General features: G+C 32.8%; 1 protein-coding gene across 7 annotated transcripts in view; it reads left to right on the top strand.

Annotated features, from left to right (window-relative positions):
• The window catches only part of LOC140440724 (probable peptidoglycan muropeptide transporter SLC46), a 33,071-nt gene extending 24,977 nt beyond the window's left edge, over positions 1–8,094 (top strand). For all 7 annotated transcript variants that reach the window (XM_072531088.1, XM_072531094.1, XM_072531090.1 and 4 more), the window contains 3 exons: positions 1,848–2,226; positions 5,559–5,799; positions 7,948–8,094. In XM_072531088.1, coding sequence (XP_072387189.1) covers positions 1,848–2,226; positions 5,559–5,799; positions 7,948–8,023 — 696 coding nt within the window. In that variant the 3' untranslated portion in view covers positions 8,024–8,094. The remainder of the gene's footprint in view (positions 1–1,847; positions 2,227–5,558; positions 5,800–7,947) is intronic.
• Positions 8,095–15,709: the final 7,615 nt, after the last annotated feature.

Below are 15,709 nucleotides of genomic sequence, written 5' to 3'. Positions count from 1 at the left end.
ATTATAGCAAAAAACAACATCAAACATTACCAGACAAACCCAGTATCAAAAAGCATATAATCAAGCCACGAAGGACCTGCGTAGCGCAAGTGGTAGGATGCTTGCCTCGCATGCCGGTGGTCCGGAGTTCGAATCCTACCGCCGGCAAGAATAACTAGACATTCTTAAAAATGTCTATAGGCCCCAAGTCGACTCAGCCTGAATAAAAATGAGTACCTTGGGTAAAACCAGGGGTAATAATAGGCGGTTGAAGCGTAGCACTGGGCATGTTACCTTCCTTGTATACCGTAGGCCCTAGATATAGCAGACTACCCTGCTATACTCCCAAAGCCGCGAAGCGGTATAAAACGGGAGACTATTATTATTATCAAGCCACGAATATAGTTGTAGATGATTGGACAGGATTTATAACTTTTTCAGCTATATATTGTTCACCAAAACACTCAATTAAACAGCCAGAATTTAAAATATTTTTTGATACACTTGGACCTAGGTTTATTTGTGGCGGAGACTACAATTCAAAACATCTAATGTGGGCTCTAGACTTAATGATACCAAAGGCCGTAACTGTATAAATACTAATAGATAACCTAAACATAGTATCCCCAAGAGAGCCAACATACTGGCCAGTTCTTAGTGTTGGTCTTTAATTAGCCCAATGTTCTATTTTGGGTTGACACTACATCGAATATTTTTAGCCTGAGCCTAATTTTACTAATCAGTGGGTTATGGTCTGACTTTATATCGGCTCCTGGGTATATCTTGACTGATGTTATGCTGTTACGAAATCTTCTATTAATAAAAACTTTGCGACCTTGCATTATAGAATGCTTCACTTATGTTGTCTGGTTTGTCAGCTGTAGGGGCATATACTTGAATAACGTTAGTTGTAATTAGGTGGGTATTAAGTTGAAGGATGAGTATAATTTCCGATACCGTTACAAAGTGTTTAACGTGTTTGGCAGTTTCTTGATTTACGATTATACCTATTCCATTTTGTCCAGAGTTTCGTCCAAATTCATTTCGCTTATTCACATTATATCTATTGATAGTTTATCCATATCATTGATTGCATTATGCGTCTTGCCTGCCTGGTATAATGTTTTAACATTCTATTTGCAGTTTTCTTTACACTAGATTGGCGAGGATTTCGTCTGTTGTCGACCGAGAAAGCCTTGCCGTCTTGTATTTGTCCTTCTCTGTCGGATTTTGATATCCAAATTCCATCATTAGTATTTAATATCGTTTCTACGATTTGTCGTAGTCATGATAATGGTACTAGGGATACTCTACGAGTGTTTAATACAGAGGTTCGCCGTTATCGCCTGCATTTTTATGGAGTTGATTGTTGTTAATGGGTTCCTCCACCTTCGAGACCGATTTACCAATCTCAAGACAAAAAGGTAGAAACTTGTCAGCTCATCCACCCGGAGCCGTTGGCCAATAAGTGTGGGGATTGCTTGTACCGGCAAGAATTATAGAATGAAAATAGAGAAATTAATAAGTTTCTACTTACACCGAATAATATCAGCACCATTGCCAGTAGAACTATGCGTTAAATGTCTTTTACTAAAACAGTGAATGAATATCTTAAAACTTTATTTTCCTGGACCGATAACTTTGTTACACTAAGTTTATTGCCACCTTCTTTAAGGGAACAAAATCTTTGATGAGATAATAATATGGACTTTCGATTTGTAAATAAAATGTTAATAAAACATTAATTTTCCACATTAGGTATGTATAAATACCTAAAATATTGTAGAACAAAAATTCCAAATTACATTAAAATTAGGTATTTTAGGTTTATTTCGGTTTTACTTACACTATTTTCGTATATATTTCAGGCTAAAAAAGAAAAACTAATTCAGTTAAAGTTATTTAAAGAAATTATTCAAACTACCATTAAAAAACGGGAAAATTATGACAGATCGATAATAGTCCTAACAATTATCTCTATCATAATTTACATCTCCATCACACATGCAGATACATCTACGCGATATATATTCCTTCGAGGAAAACTGAACTGGACCTTTACAAAGTACAATATTTATAATAGTATTTGTAGCTTAATTTGGGTTGCTGGTACGATGACTGGAACTTATATTCTTCAAAGGAAATTTCATGTTCCGGATTCCATACTTGCCTTTATAGGGTTGATTTCGATGTTAAGTTGCTTCGTTTTGCAGTTTATTGCAACCAACGATACAATTATGTATATTGGTAAGTACCTCACTCTTCACACCCATGTTTTGATGGGTATTTACTGAGAACGAACCAAGCCAACTGAATTGTTGTGAAAAGTTAATTGTTTTCGCTTATTGTAGTGTAAAATTTTTTCTGACGGATAATTTTGGTTGCCGCGAGGCTCGGCCGAGGTTGACTAGACTGTGCTTCGTAGTGCATTTATAAAAGCTGCTAATGTTTTGGATAGTTTGTTAGCTTAACTGGTGGACACTCGTCTCTGGCAGCAAATTAGCGTGCAATGGGAACTTTTACGCTTAGGAAGTAAATTACAAAGAGCTTAATGAAGTGGAAAGTGCGTGGGAATGATGTTTTCGTATTCATGGAAAATATGGAAGATGCTGTAGAAGTTACAACTTTATAAACAAGATTGAGTGGGCTAATAAGCTTTTTACAGAGTAAAGTTCAAAATAACAAAAAATTGGTTTTGCAACGGAAGGTTTAATTTGCCGACTGAAAATAAAATTATGTCCAATAGCCTTGTTTCTAAGAAAAATGTAAAATTAAAATGTGTACTGATTCGTCTATTATTGATACATCGACCTTAGGAATTAGCCGCTCGGAAGAAAATAGAACTGAGCATCAGATGCTTGTTAATTTGAACAGTACACAGGTTTTTTACAAACTGTAAATAAACGTAAGCAGTGCACATAGTACTAAACAAGTAAGGGCACTTATTGACACTGAATCGCAGAGAACATAGGTATATTTTACAGTCTACCACAGAAAAAATGGGTTTTTCTGCTAAAAGGACGGAAAATATTGTACACACATTATTTGCCGGTAAAAGCACTTCTGAACAGTGATATAAATTGTACGAGGTAACTGCGAATGAAGGAGCTTTTGATCATTTGATACATAAATGTGTGCAGATGTCTCTCCTGTTTATATCGTTGAAGAACTCAGTGGTATGAATATTTCGCTCAGCGACGTCGGAAAAACAGTAGCTAAGGAGGGCTGTAAGGAGGAGTGGAAACGAAGCATCGTGTGTGTGCCAACTTTTCAACATCTAATTCAGCAATCGCCGCTAGAGCGATTCCCCAGCTAAGGTACTTCCCAAAACGTAACAACTATACTTCTGTTATGAGTTATCCAATTATTATTGCTTACTTAGCATTTAATTTGCCAACGCTGCGAAATTGGCTATTTTTTGAGCTATTTAAGACTCACGTCTGCAAATACTGTCTAATTATAATTGTCTAAATTTGGAAAATAATTTGTCATTTAAAATAAAAGTAGCATTTATTGCTTGTAAGAGGTAAAAATAATAATTAATATAGCAAATTATAAATTAAATAATATTAAATATATATTAATGTTTAATAATGATGCATTTTGTTTAATTTATTATTAAATTAATTACCCGTTAAATTAGATACGCTCTTGTACTTTTCAATTAGCTTGAATCTGAATTAGCTTCTTCTGTAGTAAACGTGAACACATTAATAGTTGTTTAACCAACAAGTGTATTAATAAGGGCGATTAACAATTGAGATATTTTAACGCGTGAGTGGAGCGAGCGCGTTAATGTTCGAGATTGTTAACCGCCATTTTAATTCACGAGTTCGTTACAAAACTTTTCCGTCGACCGTCCTTTTCAGAAATAAAGATATCTTAGTTTAAATTTTTATTTACTTAACGATAAACAACAATTTTTTCAGCTTTCATTAACTTTATTCAAAGTTTAATTTTCCTTAGTGGTAGTTTTATTATTGTAAACATTAATATTCGAAATAGTACAATAACTGAAATTAAAGGAAGGTATTGATAAATCTGCTGTGTAGCATTTTGACAAATTTATATTTAAGTCTTCTTGGACCTCTGTAAATTCTGTGATAGAAGAAGAAGCGGTGGTGCTGAAGGAAGTACTTTGACAAGGTTTAGTGGTATTTTGTCCCAAGAGTTTTTCAGCCGTCTCAAGTTGATTCTGCATAGAATTATCTTTATAACCTTCTGCTACAGCCGTCGATTTCCAGCCACCTAGTCTTTTAATAGCTGAAAAATCTACACAACTGTCACACAGTATTGAGGCAGAGGAACGTCTAAAACAATGCCCAATGTAGAGATGCAAGTAAGTGCTCTAATTTTAAGAATTTAGCAATAACTGAAGGAATTTTGGAAAACGTATTTATGCCAACTGGCTCTGTGGAACATTTGTTATTTTTGTAAACAATGAAAAATCGTTTATGTGGTGTGACGGTCTTAAAGAAATATAGTTTTTGATCGCATTGAGAATGGTATTTACTTCATTATCTACTATGGTAAATATTCTATTTGTGTGTGTGTTTTTGATACTTTTATTGTGACAAGAAACTTTGACCCCAAGTCTTGAACGTTATTTATTTCTAATTTGAATAGTTCGTGCTTTCTTAACGCACCAGCCACTCCGAAAATCAATGCAACCTACAAAATGAAATGTTATGAAATACGAGTATTAAATATATAAACTTAATTTGCTGGTTTACCTTTATCATTAGAAACACGTCGTTAGGAGCATCAGAGATGAAATTCTGGACTTGTTCTTTTTCGAGTGTTTTTGATTTCTTTGGTACATAACCTGTTCTTTTTATCTTGATAAACATAATTAACTTATTAAATTTGGATATATCAATGTTTGATTTTAAACTTAAGGTTGATTTTACCATCGAATATTTGGGCCACAAACTTGCTATTAGTCCTTTTTCGACAATTTTTGAAAAATATGTCAACAATACAGATTCTGAATATCGTATTATTTTTCTCTCGTTACACCATGCAATAAATTCAGCGTATAATTTTTCGTACAACACTCTGCTTTTTTCAGGCAGTAAAACTTAAAGATATTTCATTTGCAGTTTCTGCCACTTCTGGTGGAGTTAAATAAAACTCTTCCTTAATATCCATCTTTTTATTTTTCAAATACACAGAATTTTAAACAATAAAGTAAATAATGACATACAATGACAGATAGTACTAACAGCGGCTACTTCATTTTAAATTTTTTAGTGGGAATATAAATAGGTATATGTTTGGTTGCCTATACCACAGGTCTACCACAAAGCAATGTATTTTGTGTTGCCTATAATGAAATAGTTCATTAATAGAAAATCATTCATTAATAGGGGTCATTAATCAATTATTTTGACGGTGTTAAAATTGATCATAAATGGACGGTCGACGGAAAAAATAATTTAATTTAATGAATTGACAACACTGCCATGGATTTAACGTTAGGAAATCGTTCAGTAATATAAATTTTGATCAACATGCAACAAGCCACTTCTCGCTTGTCTTACTGTACTTACCTCTATATTTAACAAACCTTTTTTTAGCCGGTGGGTCAAGGTGCTTGATAGGACTGGTCGCTCCCATGCTGCGAGCTAATATATCCCGCTTAGTACCATCCGATGAAGTTGGTAAGATATTTGCAATGGTAGTAGGAGGTGGAGCTCTGGCAGCTGCTAGTTTAACGCCTGTCTATACAGTAGTGTATAACAGTACGATCTACATCAATTCTGCGTTATATAACCTGATATCCATTTCTCTATTGACAGTAACCATTGCTTTAGTAATGTAAGTATTTATTTATCCTTCTTTTAAACTCCACAAATTCAATATATTTTACCCAATATATCTAATTCCATAAGCACAACTTATTGCTTAAAAGTGTCAACGAAACTTCTTCTTTGAGATAACTCAGCATTAATCGTTCCTGCATATTTGAGAACATAAATACTAATTCTTCTTACATGCTAACATAGTTATTCATGTGATTCAGTAGAAACTATTATGAATAATATGATTTGACGTTAATTTTTAATATTGTTCTGAAGCTATTTTCTTCTGAGATCTTAATGCAATTTACTATTTTAATTGAGAATAAGCCCCAATTTTACTTTAAAATAAGTGTATTTTATGTTTTGATTTCCCCTTCGGAAATCGTTCTCAAACTACAAAACATTAATAAATTAAACAGATAGTGTTTTTTGTTATTTGGTAAAAAATTCTTCTAATAATTTAATTTTATCTGACTATATATATTGACAATTCAGACACATAAAAGATCGATTAAGGGAGACACGGGCAAAGCGGCATCACTTGCAAAGTGATAAGTATTAGTGCTATGAGGTGTTGTGAAAGCAGATTGTTTGCTAAATTGATTTATTGATGATATAAAGAAAACATTGGATTTTCCTACTGGTGATTTGAGATATGTGCTTGATACTACATTTGTTTTATCTTTACTCTGATTTTCTGAAGTTTATCAAACGCATTGCTCAAGGACAGTATGTATTTACGCATAGTTTAAATGATGTACTCCCAAATCTCTCTATTCATGAGAATTTACAATTTCCAAAATTTTGGCTACATAATGAATGTTCTTCTCAAATTTCACTAACACAAAAGAGTCTTTTAAAATTTCAGTATTTTCACCATTTGCATAAGATTCTGAGTCATGCTTTTGTTCCTGCATCATAGGAGAACTTAATTCATCATCTGAAGAGACTGCCAACTCTAAACTTTCGGAATCCGTTTCTGAATCACTTTCACCTGGCTTGGTCTTTTTTCTGGGATGATCCATTTTACAGGCTTTTTGTGCTTCTTCTTTAGGTGCCGTCTTCTTAGCGAAGGTTGGCGATGACCTCTGCAAAGTCTTCCCTATTATGGGCTTTCCTTATTAACCTTTGAAAGTCTAATCCTGTCCAATCTTTGATGTTGCGCAGCCAGGTCATTTGTCGTCTACCCGGGGCGCGTCTGCCTTCTATTTTCCCTTCTATAATAAGCTGAAGGAAGTTATACCTGTCGTGTCTAAATATGTGTCCAAGATAAGACGTTTTACGAATAAAAGAACTTTTTGATGTCGAAGGTATTTCAAGAGTCGAGTTCGGTTCAGTTTCTTGGGTTGTATTAAATGAAGTAGAAGCTATATTAGCTGAAGATGAAGACACAGTCTGGTGGGACTGGTGGGTCGTGTTTAGTGTCATTCGATAGATTTTTGAAAAATATTGAATGAGTTTTTTTATTGTAATTGAGATGTAATTTCCGCGAAATATTCAACCATTTCACTTCTTTTGGCACATCCTATATAATTTGATTATCAGTATTGACGAACCGTTTTGTAAGCGATATCCGTGTGAATTGTAAGCGATAATTATTAATGTAATTAGAATTTATCATATTTGTAATTTCGAGATTTTTTTGGAGTTAAAATAAAGTTAGTAAACCAAACGTTCTTAACTTATTCTCTGAACACACAAAAAACGTAACAATATTATATAACAGTATATATCAGTTTCATTAGTGAAACAAAAGAAACATCTATATACCTTAGGACACTATAAATGTAGTACGAGAATATAGTATCATAACATATACAGTATCATATCAATATATACTTTTGAAAGAAAGGTATTGGGAAGGATATTGAGACCAATTTGCGACAATGGTATGTGGAGAATAAGATTCAACCACGAGTTATACCAATATTAAAAAGAACCCTCTTTAATATTAACCACTTAGGGCGCGTGATTTTGGATGACTAATTTAATTTTTTATTTGCTAGTCTATAGTAGTATATGAATAATAACCCGAAAGTAGAAAAAAAGAATAAAAATATTTATAAGTTTAGAGATGTTGTATTTTAATAGTTTTATTAATTTTTAGCATTATCTCTTTATCAAAATTTTTCAGTGCGTGTCTATATTCCATATCATGTTTTAGGTTAATCATATTTTTAGAACAAATATCTAAAGCTGAAGTTCAGACTGTTAAAGAAGTAGATGTAAAAGAAAGCTAACAGCCTTACAATTGTGATATAATAATATGTTTCACTTTTTTTAAATTTTCTAATTTATTAAAGAAATATTAACTCTGTCGTGTTTTTTATATGTACCCTTTTATAGTATAGAATTATTTACTTTTTGTCGGTGTGGATTTTTTGCTCAGACTTAAAGGAGTAAAAGTCTGTCAATCAACTCACGAGTAGCGTCTGCTCTGTTCTTCTTCTTCTCGTGCCACTCCTAGCGGAGATTGGAAATCATCATGGCCACTGCGATTTTGTTAGCAGCGCGCCTAAAAAGTTCAATCGAACTACACCCGAACCATTCACGTAGATTACGAAGCCACGATATTTTTCTTCTTCCCACACTTCTTTTGCCCTGCATGATATTTCTTAAAAGTTCGTACTTTTCACCTCTCACAATGTGCCCCAAGTATTCCATCTTTCTAGTTTTTATCTCATTTAGAATTTCACATCTTTTGTCTAAAGTTTGGAGTACTTGCGTGTTAGTGACGCGGTCCATCCATGATATTCTGAGAATGCGCCTATAGCACCACATCTCGAAAGCTTCGATGTTTTTTGTGGTCAACTGTTTTAGTGTCCAAGCCTCTACTCCATACAACAGGGTAGAAAAGACATAACACCGCAGCATTCGTATTCGTAACTTTATATTGATATCACGATTGCAAAAGAGTCTGCGCATTCTATTAAAGACTGATCTAGCGATTTCTATTCTACCTCTAATCTCTTTTGTTTGATCAGTATCGTCTGTGATCCAAGCACCTAGATATTTATAACAGGACACACGCTCAATCGTTGTATTGTCTATTACAAGATTAGCTCTGTTGAGACCTGCTTATTTTAGCTGCTGTCCACGGTATTTTTATTGTTCGTCTATACAACCATATTTCAAAAGCCTCTAAGAAGTTAATAGTAGCTTCTTTTAAGATCCATGCTTCGAAAACATATAAGGAAACTAACCAAATGTAACATTGAATCATGCGTTTGAGAATGGCAAATTTATAAATCCAACCATCTCCTCTTTTCATGTTTTTCATCAAATTTTCCATGAGTGCGTCTGGTTACTACTAACGTAGTCACCACTCTCTTGGTTATTGGATTTATCTGCTGATTCCCAGTGAACCTTGAGACTTAATATTACCCCAAAATACTTTACTTGACCAAGTTCGTATAACTACGACCTATTGCATTATATATCTGGCTTGCTGTAGAAAACCCTGCTCTATATGCATTTTGTTCCTGATGTATCTTGGCTGTTCCCATGCTTTTGGTTTGTATCCCAAATCTAAGCTGGCCTATAATATCATGCATAATTTTTTATACAGGTCATTTTCTTTTTGGAGAAATATTGGATGAATCCCGTCCGGACCCGGTGATTTATATGGCTCAAATGAAATTATTGCTATTTGATTTATAGTGATCTACCACTTACTTTACCACATCTCAGTTTTCTTTAGAACCATAAAATAAAATATGGTATATAAAATATAAATGAACTATTTGTGTATATAATTAATGTAATTAATTAATAAAAGGGATCAAAAATACGTTGATTTAGTAGAACGGAAAAAAGTGTTATTTATAATGTTTATATATCGACAATAGAATCGCATCCGAAAGCTTTGGTATCGCAATTAGTGAAACAGACAGCTTTTTCTTGTGGAGTAGGTGAAGCTTCTGTGTACAGAATTGTTAGAGAGCAAAGGAATACCGTGGCGTCATCGTTATTAACGCTCAATTCGTAAATACCGTGCAGAAGGATACAACATAGTGTATTTGGATGAATCATGGGTAAATATCGAGCACAGTGTGAAAAAAGAATTGGTTGATAAAACAATTACATCTCATCGCGATGCTTTTGTTCGTGGTCTGACAGGAATTAAAAGCTCGTGGTGCAGGGTTCATTTTATTGAACGCAGGATCTACAAAGAAAAACACTCAGGACTACCACGACGAAATGGATGGATCGACCTTCGAAGATTCGTCCGAAAATAACTTAATGCTAAATTTGCCAGAAAAAACTGTTGTGGTAATGGACAATGCCTCCTATCACAGCAGAAAGTCAGAACAAATTCTTACCAGTTCAACAGTAAAAAATGATATTCAAGAATGGCTTCTGTCACCCTATCACTGTGAACTCAATCCCATCGAAATGGTTTGGAGTGAAGTGAAACGGTATATAGCTGGACACAACGCGAATTTTAAAGAAACTAAAGTGCGAAATTTAGGAAAAACTACGTAAACCACGTAATAGCAAGAGAAAAAAAAGTGGGAAATTGACAATTTGTTGGATGTATATCTAATAAACCAATTATTATAAATATAATAACGGAGATAGTGATGGCAGTAACGATAATAATGATGATGACGATAGTGAAGCAGAAACTAAATGTGACAGCGATTGACAGAAAAAGGGACTAAATATAATGGTGTACAATTACGATTACTTACACACGAAATTAAATACAATGACTTCTTTTATTTTCAACTTATTTATTAGTTTTATTTTCGGATATTTCTACGTTTTGTTACGGCCAACATATACAGTGCGGTTTTTAAAAGTCCTTCCCCGCTTAACTTTTGAACGGAACAATACAGAAATAAAATGTTTCTGTATATTTTAGTTTTATTTTATTCGATTTTATTTAAATCTATAAACAAATGGTTTGAATCGCTAGTACATACTGTAGAATTAAAAACAAACTGCTTGTGTGACATAAATAAAAGGCATTTCTTAATTTCTATTTTATTTTAATTTAACCCAAGTATGTTGTAGCAAATATTATTTGTTTGAGAACCACTGAGCGAAGGAAGTCAGGCAGGGTCGTTAGTGAGCATTAGTACTTGAGCTACCTTCAACACAAAAGATGGATTAGGCCAAGTAGCAAGAAGTGACGTTTATTTTAATACAAGTTTGCAAAGAAGTATGGCATCGATGTTGTGCATTTACCCTGTACAGACTAGTCACATTGACAATCTATAGTAGTATCAATTTTGTTTTAAACTCAAAAAAGTGCACCCTGAAAAATTCTTTATATACAACCCCGCCACACTCCTTTTAAAACACATATTTTTTCATGTGAAGTATTTTATATAGAACAGAAGTAACAAGTCATTTACTCGCAGTAAAAATTATTTCAAATGTTACCATCCTCAAAACGGACTTCCCTAAGGAAATACAAGTAAAAAAATCTTTATTGGAATAATCTACCTACATAATAAACACATATCACAGATAAAACACATAATTTTAAATTAAAACCATATTTATCAGAAGTACCTACTTTTATCTATATTGCAATAAACACTGCATATATCTTCTACATTATAATAATACATTAAACAAATTATATATAAAATATAAAAATTATTTACAATATATATTCTCTTACAAATAGAAATTATTAATTACCCTTTCAATAGGATATATGGTTGGAACTGGATCAATTTACAGACTTCTTACAGGCGTAACATTTCGCTTTAGAAGGAGCTGGTCCGTCTATATGAATAAAACTTTCCGGTCGGTTGTAATGCTCGTAGCACGGCAGGTTTTCGAGTATTTCTCTATCTTCTTGTAATTCCTTAGGAATATATTGCCAGTTTTTTGATAACTGTCGTGCAGATAACTGCAATAAAAACTTTTTTGGTAACAGCCTGATGACCTCTGGCGTGAGATCGCTATCCCGAAATTTAATAAAAAAGAAATTTGAACCAGATGATTCAACGGGATCGTTAATAGTATTCGCCGAACCCATTATAAAAGTTTGATTTTACTAGTGCTAAATGAGAACTAAAAAGATACAAACATCAATATTTCCCCATAGATTATTTGATAAGCTTTATCGTGTAGATTAGATATGAAAAATGATTCAATAAAAAAACACATTTCTTAATAAACTGTTCTAAAAAAAACAATAATATTTTCTGTCCCAAATAAATAAAACTAATGTTCTGATCTTCACTGTGTCTACTGGTTGGATAAAGATAATCTGATGCCAACTTCATATTATTAATGTAAATTCTTTAGTTGTAGTCACGTTTCCTCATATTAGGGTAAAGTGGGGAAATGGCGGCTGCTTAAGGTCTTTCGGTAATAACATGAAACCAAAATGATTTTTAAAAAAGGAAAGGGGATAAATTTAAAGAATACAATGTTAATTACAATTAACATTGTTACAATAATTACAATACAATTACAACTTTAAGTCGGAATTATTAATATAAGTTACAAAAATGATATTTTTCGAAATAAAAACGAATGAAAGAAAAAATATGCCTTGGCTGGTATTTATAAATTATAATAATATATTTTTATTTTAGTTTGGTTAAAGATTCAATTAAAAAACTAGCCAGAAACAAATCACCCGGAATAGATAAGAAAGCACAGCACAGTACAGCAGCTTATAAAAGAAATAAGAAATAGAAACCCCTTCCCAATGATTGGAATACTTTGCACCATACATAAAAAAAAATATCTTTGAATGCTCTAACGACAGAGGAATTACGCTTTTAAATGCAGCGTATAAAATATTTTCCACAGTATTATGACATTGTATGGCACCATATGCAGAACGGATAGTAGGAAAATACCAATAAGCTGGTTTCAAAGGTGGTAAATCGACAATTCATCAGATTACAACCCTGAAACAAATTTTGGAAGAAACACTGGAATATGGCATTGATACTCATCGCTTATAGACTACAAAGCAGCCTACGGCTCTGTGAATAGAAGAGAAATGTTCAAAGCAATGAAAGAGCTAGTAATACCAAATCAGTTGGTAAATTTAACAAAACTAACTATTGAAAAAGTTGAATGTAGAGTACGAATTCAGGGGGAACTGTCTGAACCATTTAAAACAAATAACGGGCTGTGCCAGGGATACACTCTCTCCTGTATACTGTTCAATCCGACACTGGAAAAAATAATACGTTTGTAACAAATCACAACCACTGGTTCAATATAGACCAATCTAGACAATCAGAAAAGACAGAATTGTTAGAAATCGAATTGACTTCATTTTGCTCAATAACACCTTTAAGAAGTACATACAATCTACGAAAACATATCCTGGAGCTGATATACATAGCGATCACAATCCAGTTATAATGGATTTTAGATTAAAAAGATTTCTAAAAGTCAAAATAAAAACAGTGACAAGAAAAATAGACATCTCACAAACAAGGAACCCTAAACAGAAAAAAGAAATAAGTATCAAGCTTGAGGAAGAAATAAAAACGATCGAAAACTTGGTACAGACAGACATTGAAGTAACATGGACTGCTCTAAAAACAAAAATAACAAAGATACAAGAAGAAGACATCGGGTTCATAAAACACGAAAAAAAAATAAAAATGGATAACGCAAGAGATCATGGACCTCATGGACGTTAGACGAAAACATAAAACAAGACCAATAGAATACAAGCCAATCAACAAAATCATTAGAAAAAAGTGTAGGGAGGCGAAAAAAAACTGGATGTCAACAAAATGCCCAGAAATCGAACAACTTCAGGAAAAATACGACACCTTTAATATTCATTAGAAAAGTAGAAGAAATGACAGGTAGATACAAAAAGAGACAAGCAACAATATTGAAAAATAATAATAACGAAATAAATATGGGTCTATGATATGGGTACAGAAGACAAACTAGAGAGATGGAAATAATACATATAAACTCTTTTTGACGACGATAGACCTTGTTCTCCACCATCCACAGATAATCGAATAAAGGAAAAAGGCCCAGAAATAACCAAAGAAGAAGTGATTCTCACAGTAAAATCTCAGAAAGATGGAAAAGCTACCGATCCAGACGATATCAATGTCGAGATACTAAAACTAATTGCAGATAACGAAAGTAAAAGCCTAGACTTAATAACAGCACTATTGAATAAGATATATGACACAGGTAAAATACCAACACACTGGCTAAAATCAACATTCGTAGCATTACCAAAAAAATCGAATTCCTCATAATACGATGATTATCGAATATTAAGCTTGATGTCTCATGTCCTTAAAACTTTTCTCAGAATTATCCATACACGAATTTACAAGAAGTGGGAGTTCTAGATGAGTGACACTCAATTCGGATTTCGAAACGGATTGGGAACACGAGAGGCTCTTTTTGCTTTAAATTTGTTAACGCAACGATGCAGAGACATGAATGTAGATGTATATGCATGTTTTATTGACTATCGAAAAGCAATTGACTGCGTTAACCATCAAAAGATGATCGAAATTCTGAGAACAACTGGAGTTGATTCTCCATCGATGGAGAACCAATCAACCAGAAGCCCACCGGTAGTCGAAAAATTAAGGAAATGGTAAAAAAAACACAAGTGTAGCATGTAAGTAAATCTTATGACATGTTTATCAAAAAATTCCTGAATTGAGTTAGTATCGAATTTTTGAATTTTCTAATATATATTTTGAATTTTTTTTTAATATTGAATTTTTGTATAGTTTTTGAGTTTTTGAATATTTACGTTTTTATTAAATTTACAATATATCATTTTTGAATATTATTATTGATTTTTGGACCTGAATATTTTAATAAGATCTAAATGATTTTTTTTTCTTTATAAATAAAATTAAGTAATTACATCATACAAATGCAAAATTTGTATTTAAATATATATATATATATATATATATATATATATATATATATAAACTTATTTTAACCTTTAATTGTGGCAATTATTATTTTATTAGTAAATACTTAATGCTACAATTTAGAAATAATGGAATTTGTAATTTTCTTCTATCTTTGCACTAATAATTGGGTATCTCTCTAAATAAATGTAAAATACATTATCAGTTAAAACCGTATTTTTACTTGTCTTCGACAGTGCTTCAAATATTGTAAGAATTTGCTATTAACTCTCTCAGTACAGCGAACCGTTTATCCAGCGTTCATCCCTAATCCAAAATGTTGCAAATTCGTGAAATGTACTATGGGAAGAGTTCAGTCAATAGAGGTATGGAAAGCGGCGACAGGCATGAAGAGAAAGCACAAAACAAAGCAGTCACTGATTTAATTCCTTTACCAGAATGATAAAGTCATCATGAATCAGAAGTTTATATTTGTAGAACATAGTTTGTATTTCCTTTAATGAGAATATCTGATCCGTTATTATTTCTGAAGCCAGCTTGGTATCCCCTTATCATCTGATTGGCGTACCTATTCAGTATGGAACGGAGAATATTCGCTAGTATTTTGTAACATATGTTTATTAGAGCTATCCCTCTGTAATTTTCGCAGCAAAGCTTACTCCCTTTTTTGTGTATTGGACATATCAGTGGTTTGGTAGTTTGGTATTTTCTTTTGTATCTTTGTTTCATCTTCCACCTTTTAGCATCTCCACAACTATTCCGCTCTCTAATCAAGTGTTTTACTATTATTGAGTTCTTGTACAGCCTGGAAATTGCTGTTCACAATGTTCTGTTCTTGTACAGCCTCTTCCCTTTGCTGGCATTACCTGATTCGCAGATCAATGTTCTTCCTCTGTTTGTATATGATTTCCCTTTCAGTATTTCCTATTAATAAAACAATCATCAGCATATATTAATTTCTACGGAATGTTTCCTTGTTATCTCATAAAACACTAATGGGAATAAATAAAGATTAAACACTGAGCCCCGATGCAATCCTATTTTCATCTAAAATTTAAATCACTC

Source organism: Diabrotica undecimpunctata, chromosome 5, assembly GCF_040954645.1.
Source record: "Diabrotica undecimpunctata isolate CICGRU chromosome 5, icDiaUnde3, whole genome shotgun sequence".
Taxonomy (NCBI): Eukaryota; Metazoa; Arthropoda; class Insecta; order Coleoptera; family Chrysomelidae; genus Diabrotica; species Diabrotica undecimpunctata.
Note: the sequence above shows the minus strand (reverse complement) of the source record. Positions and strands in the feature narration are given on the sequence as shown.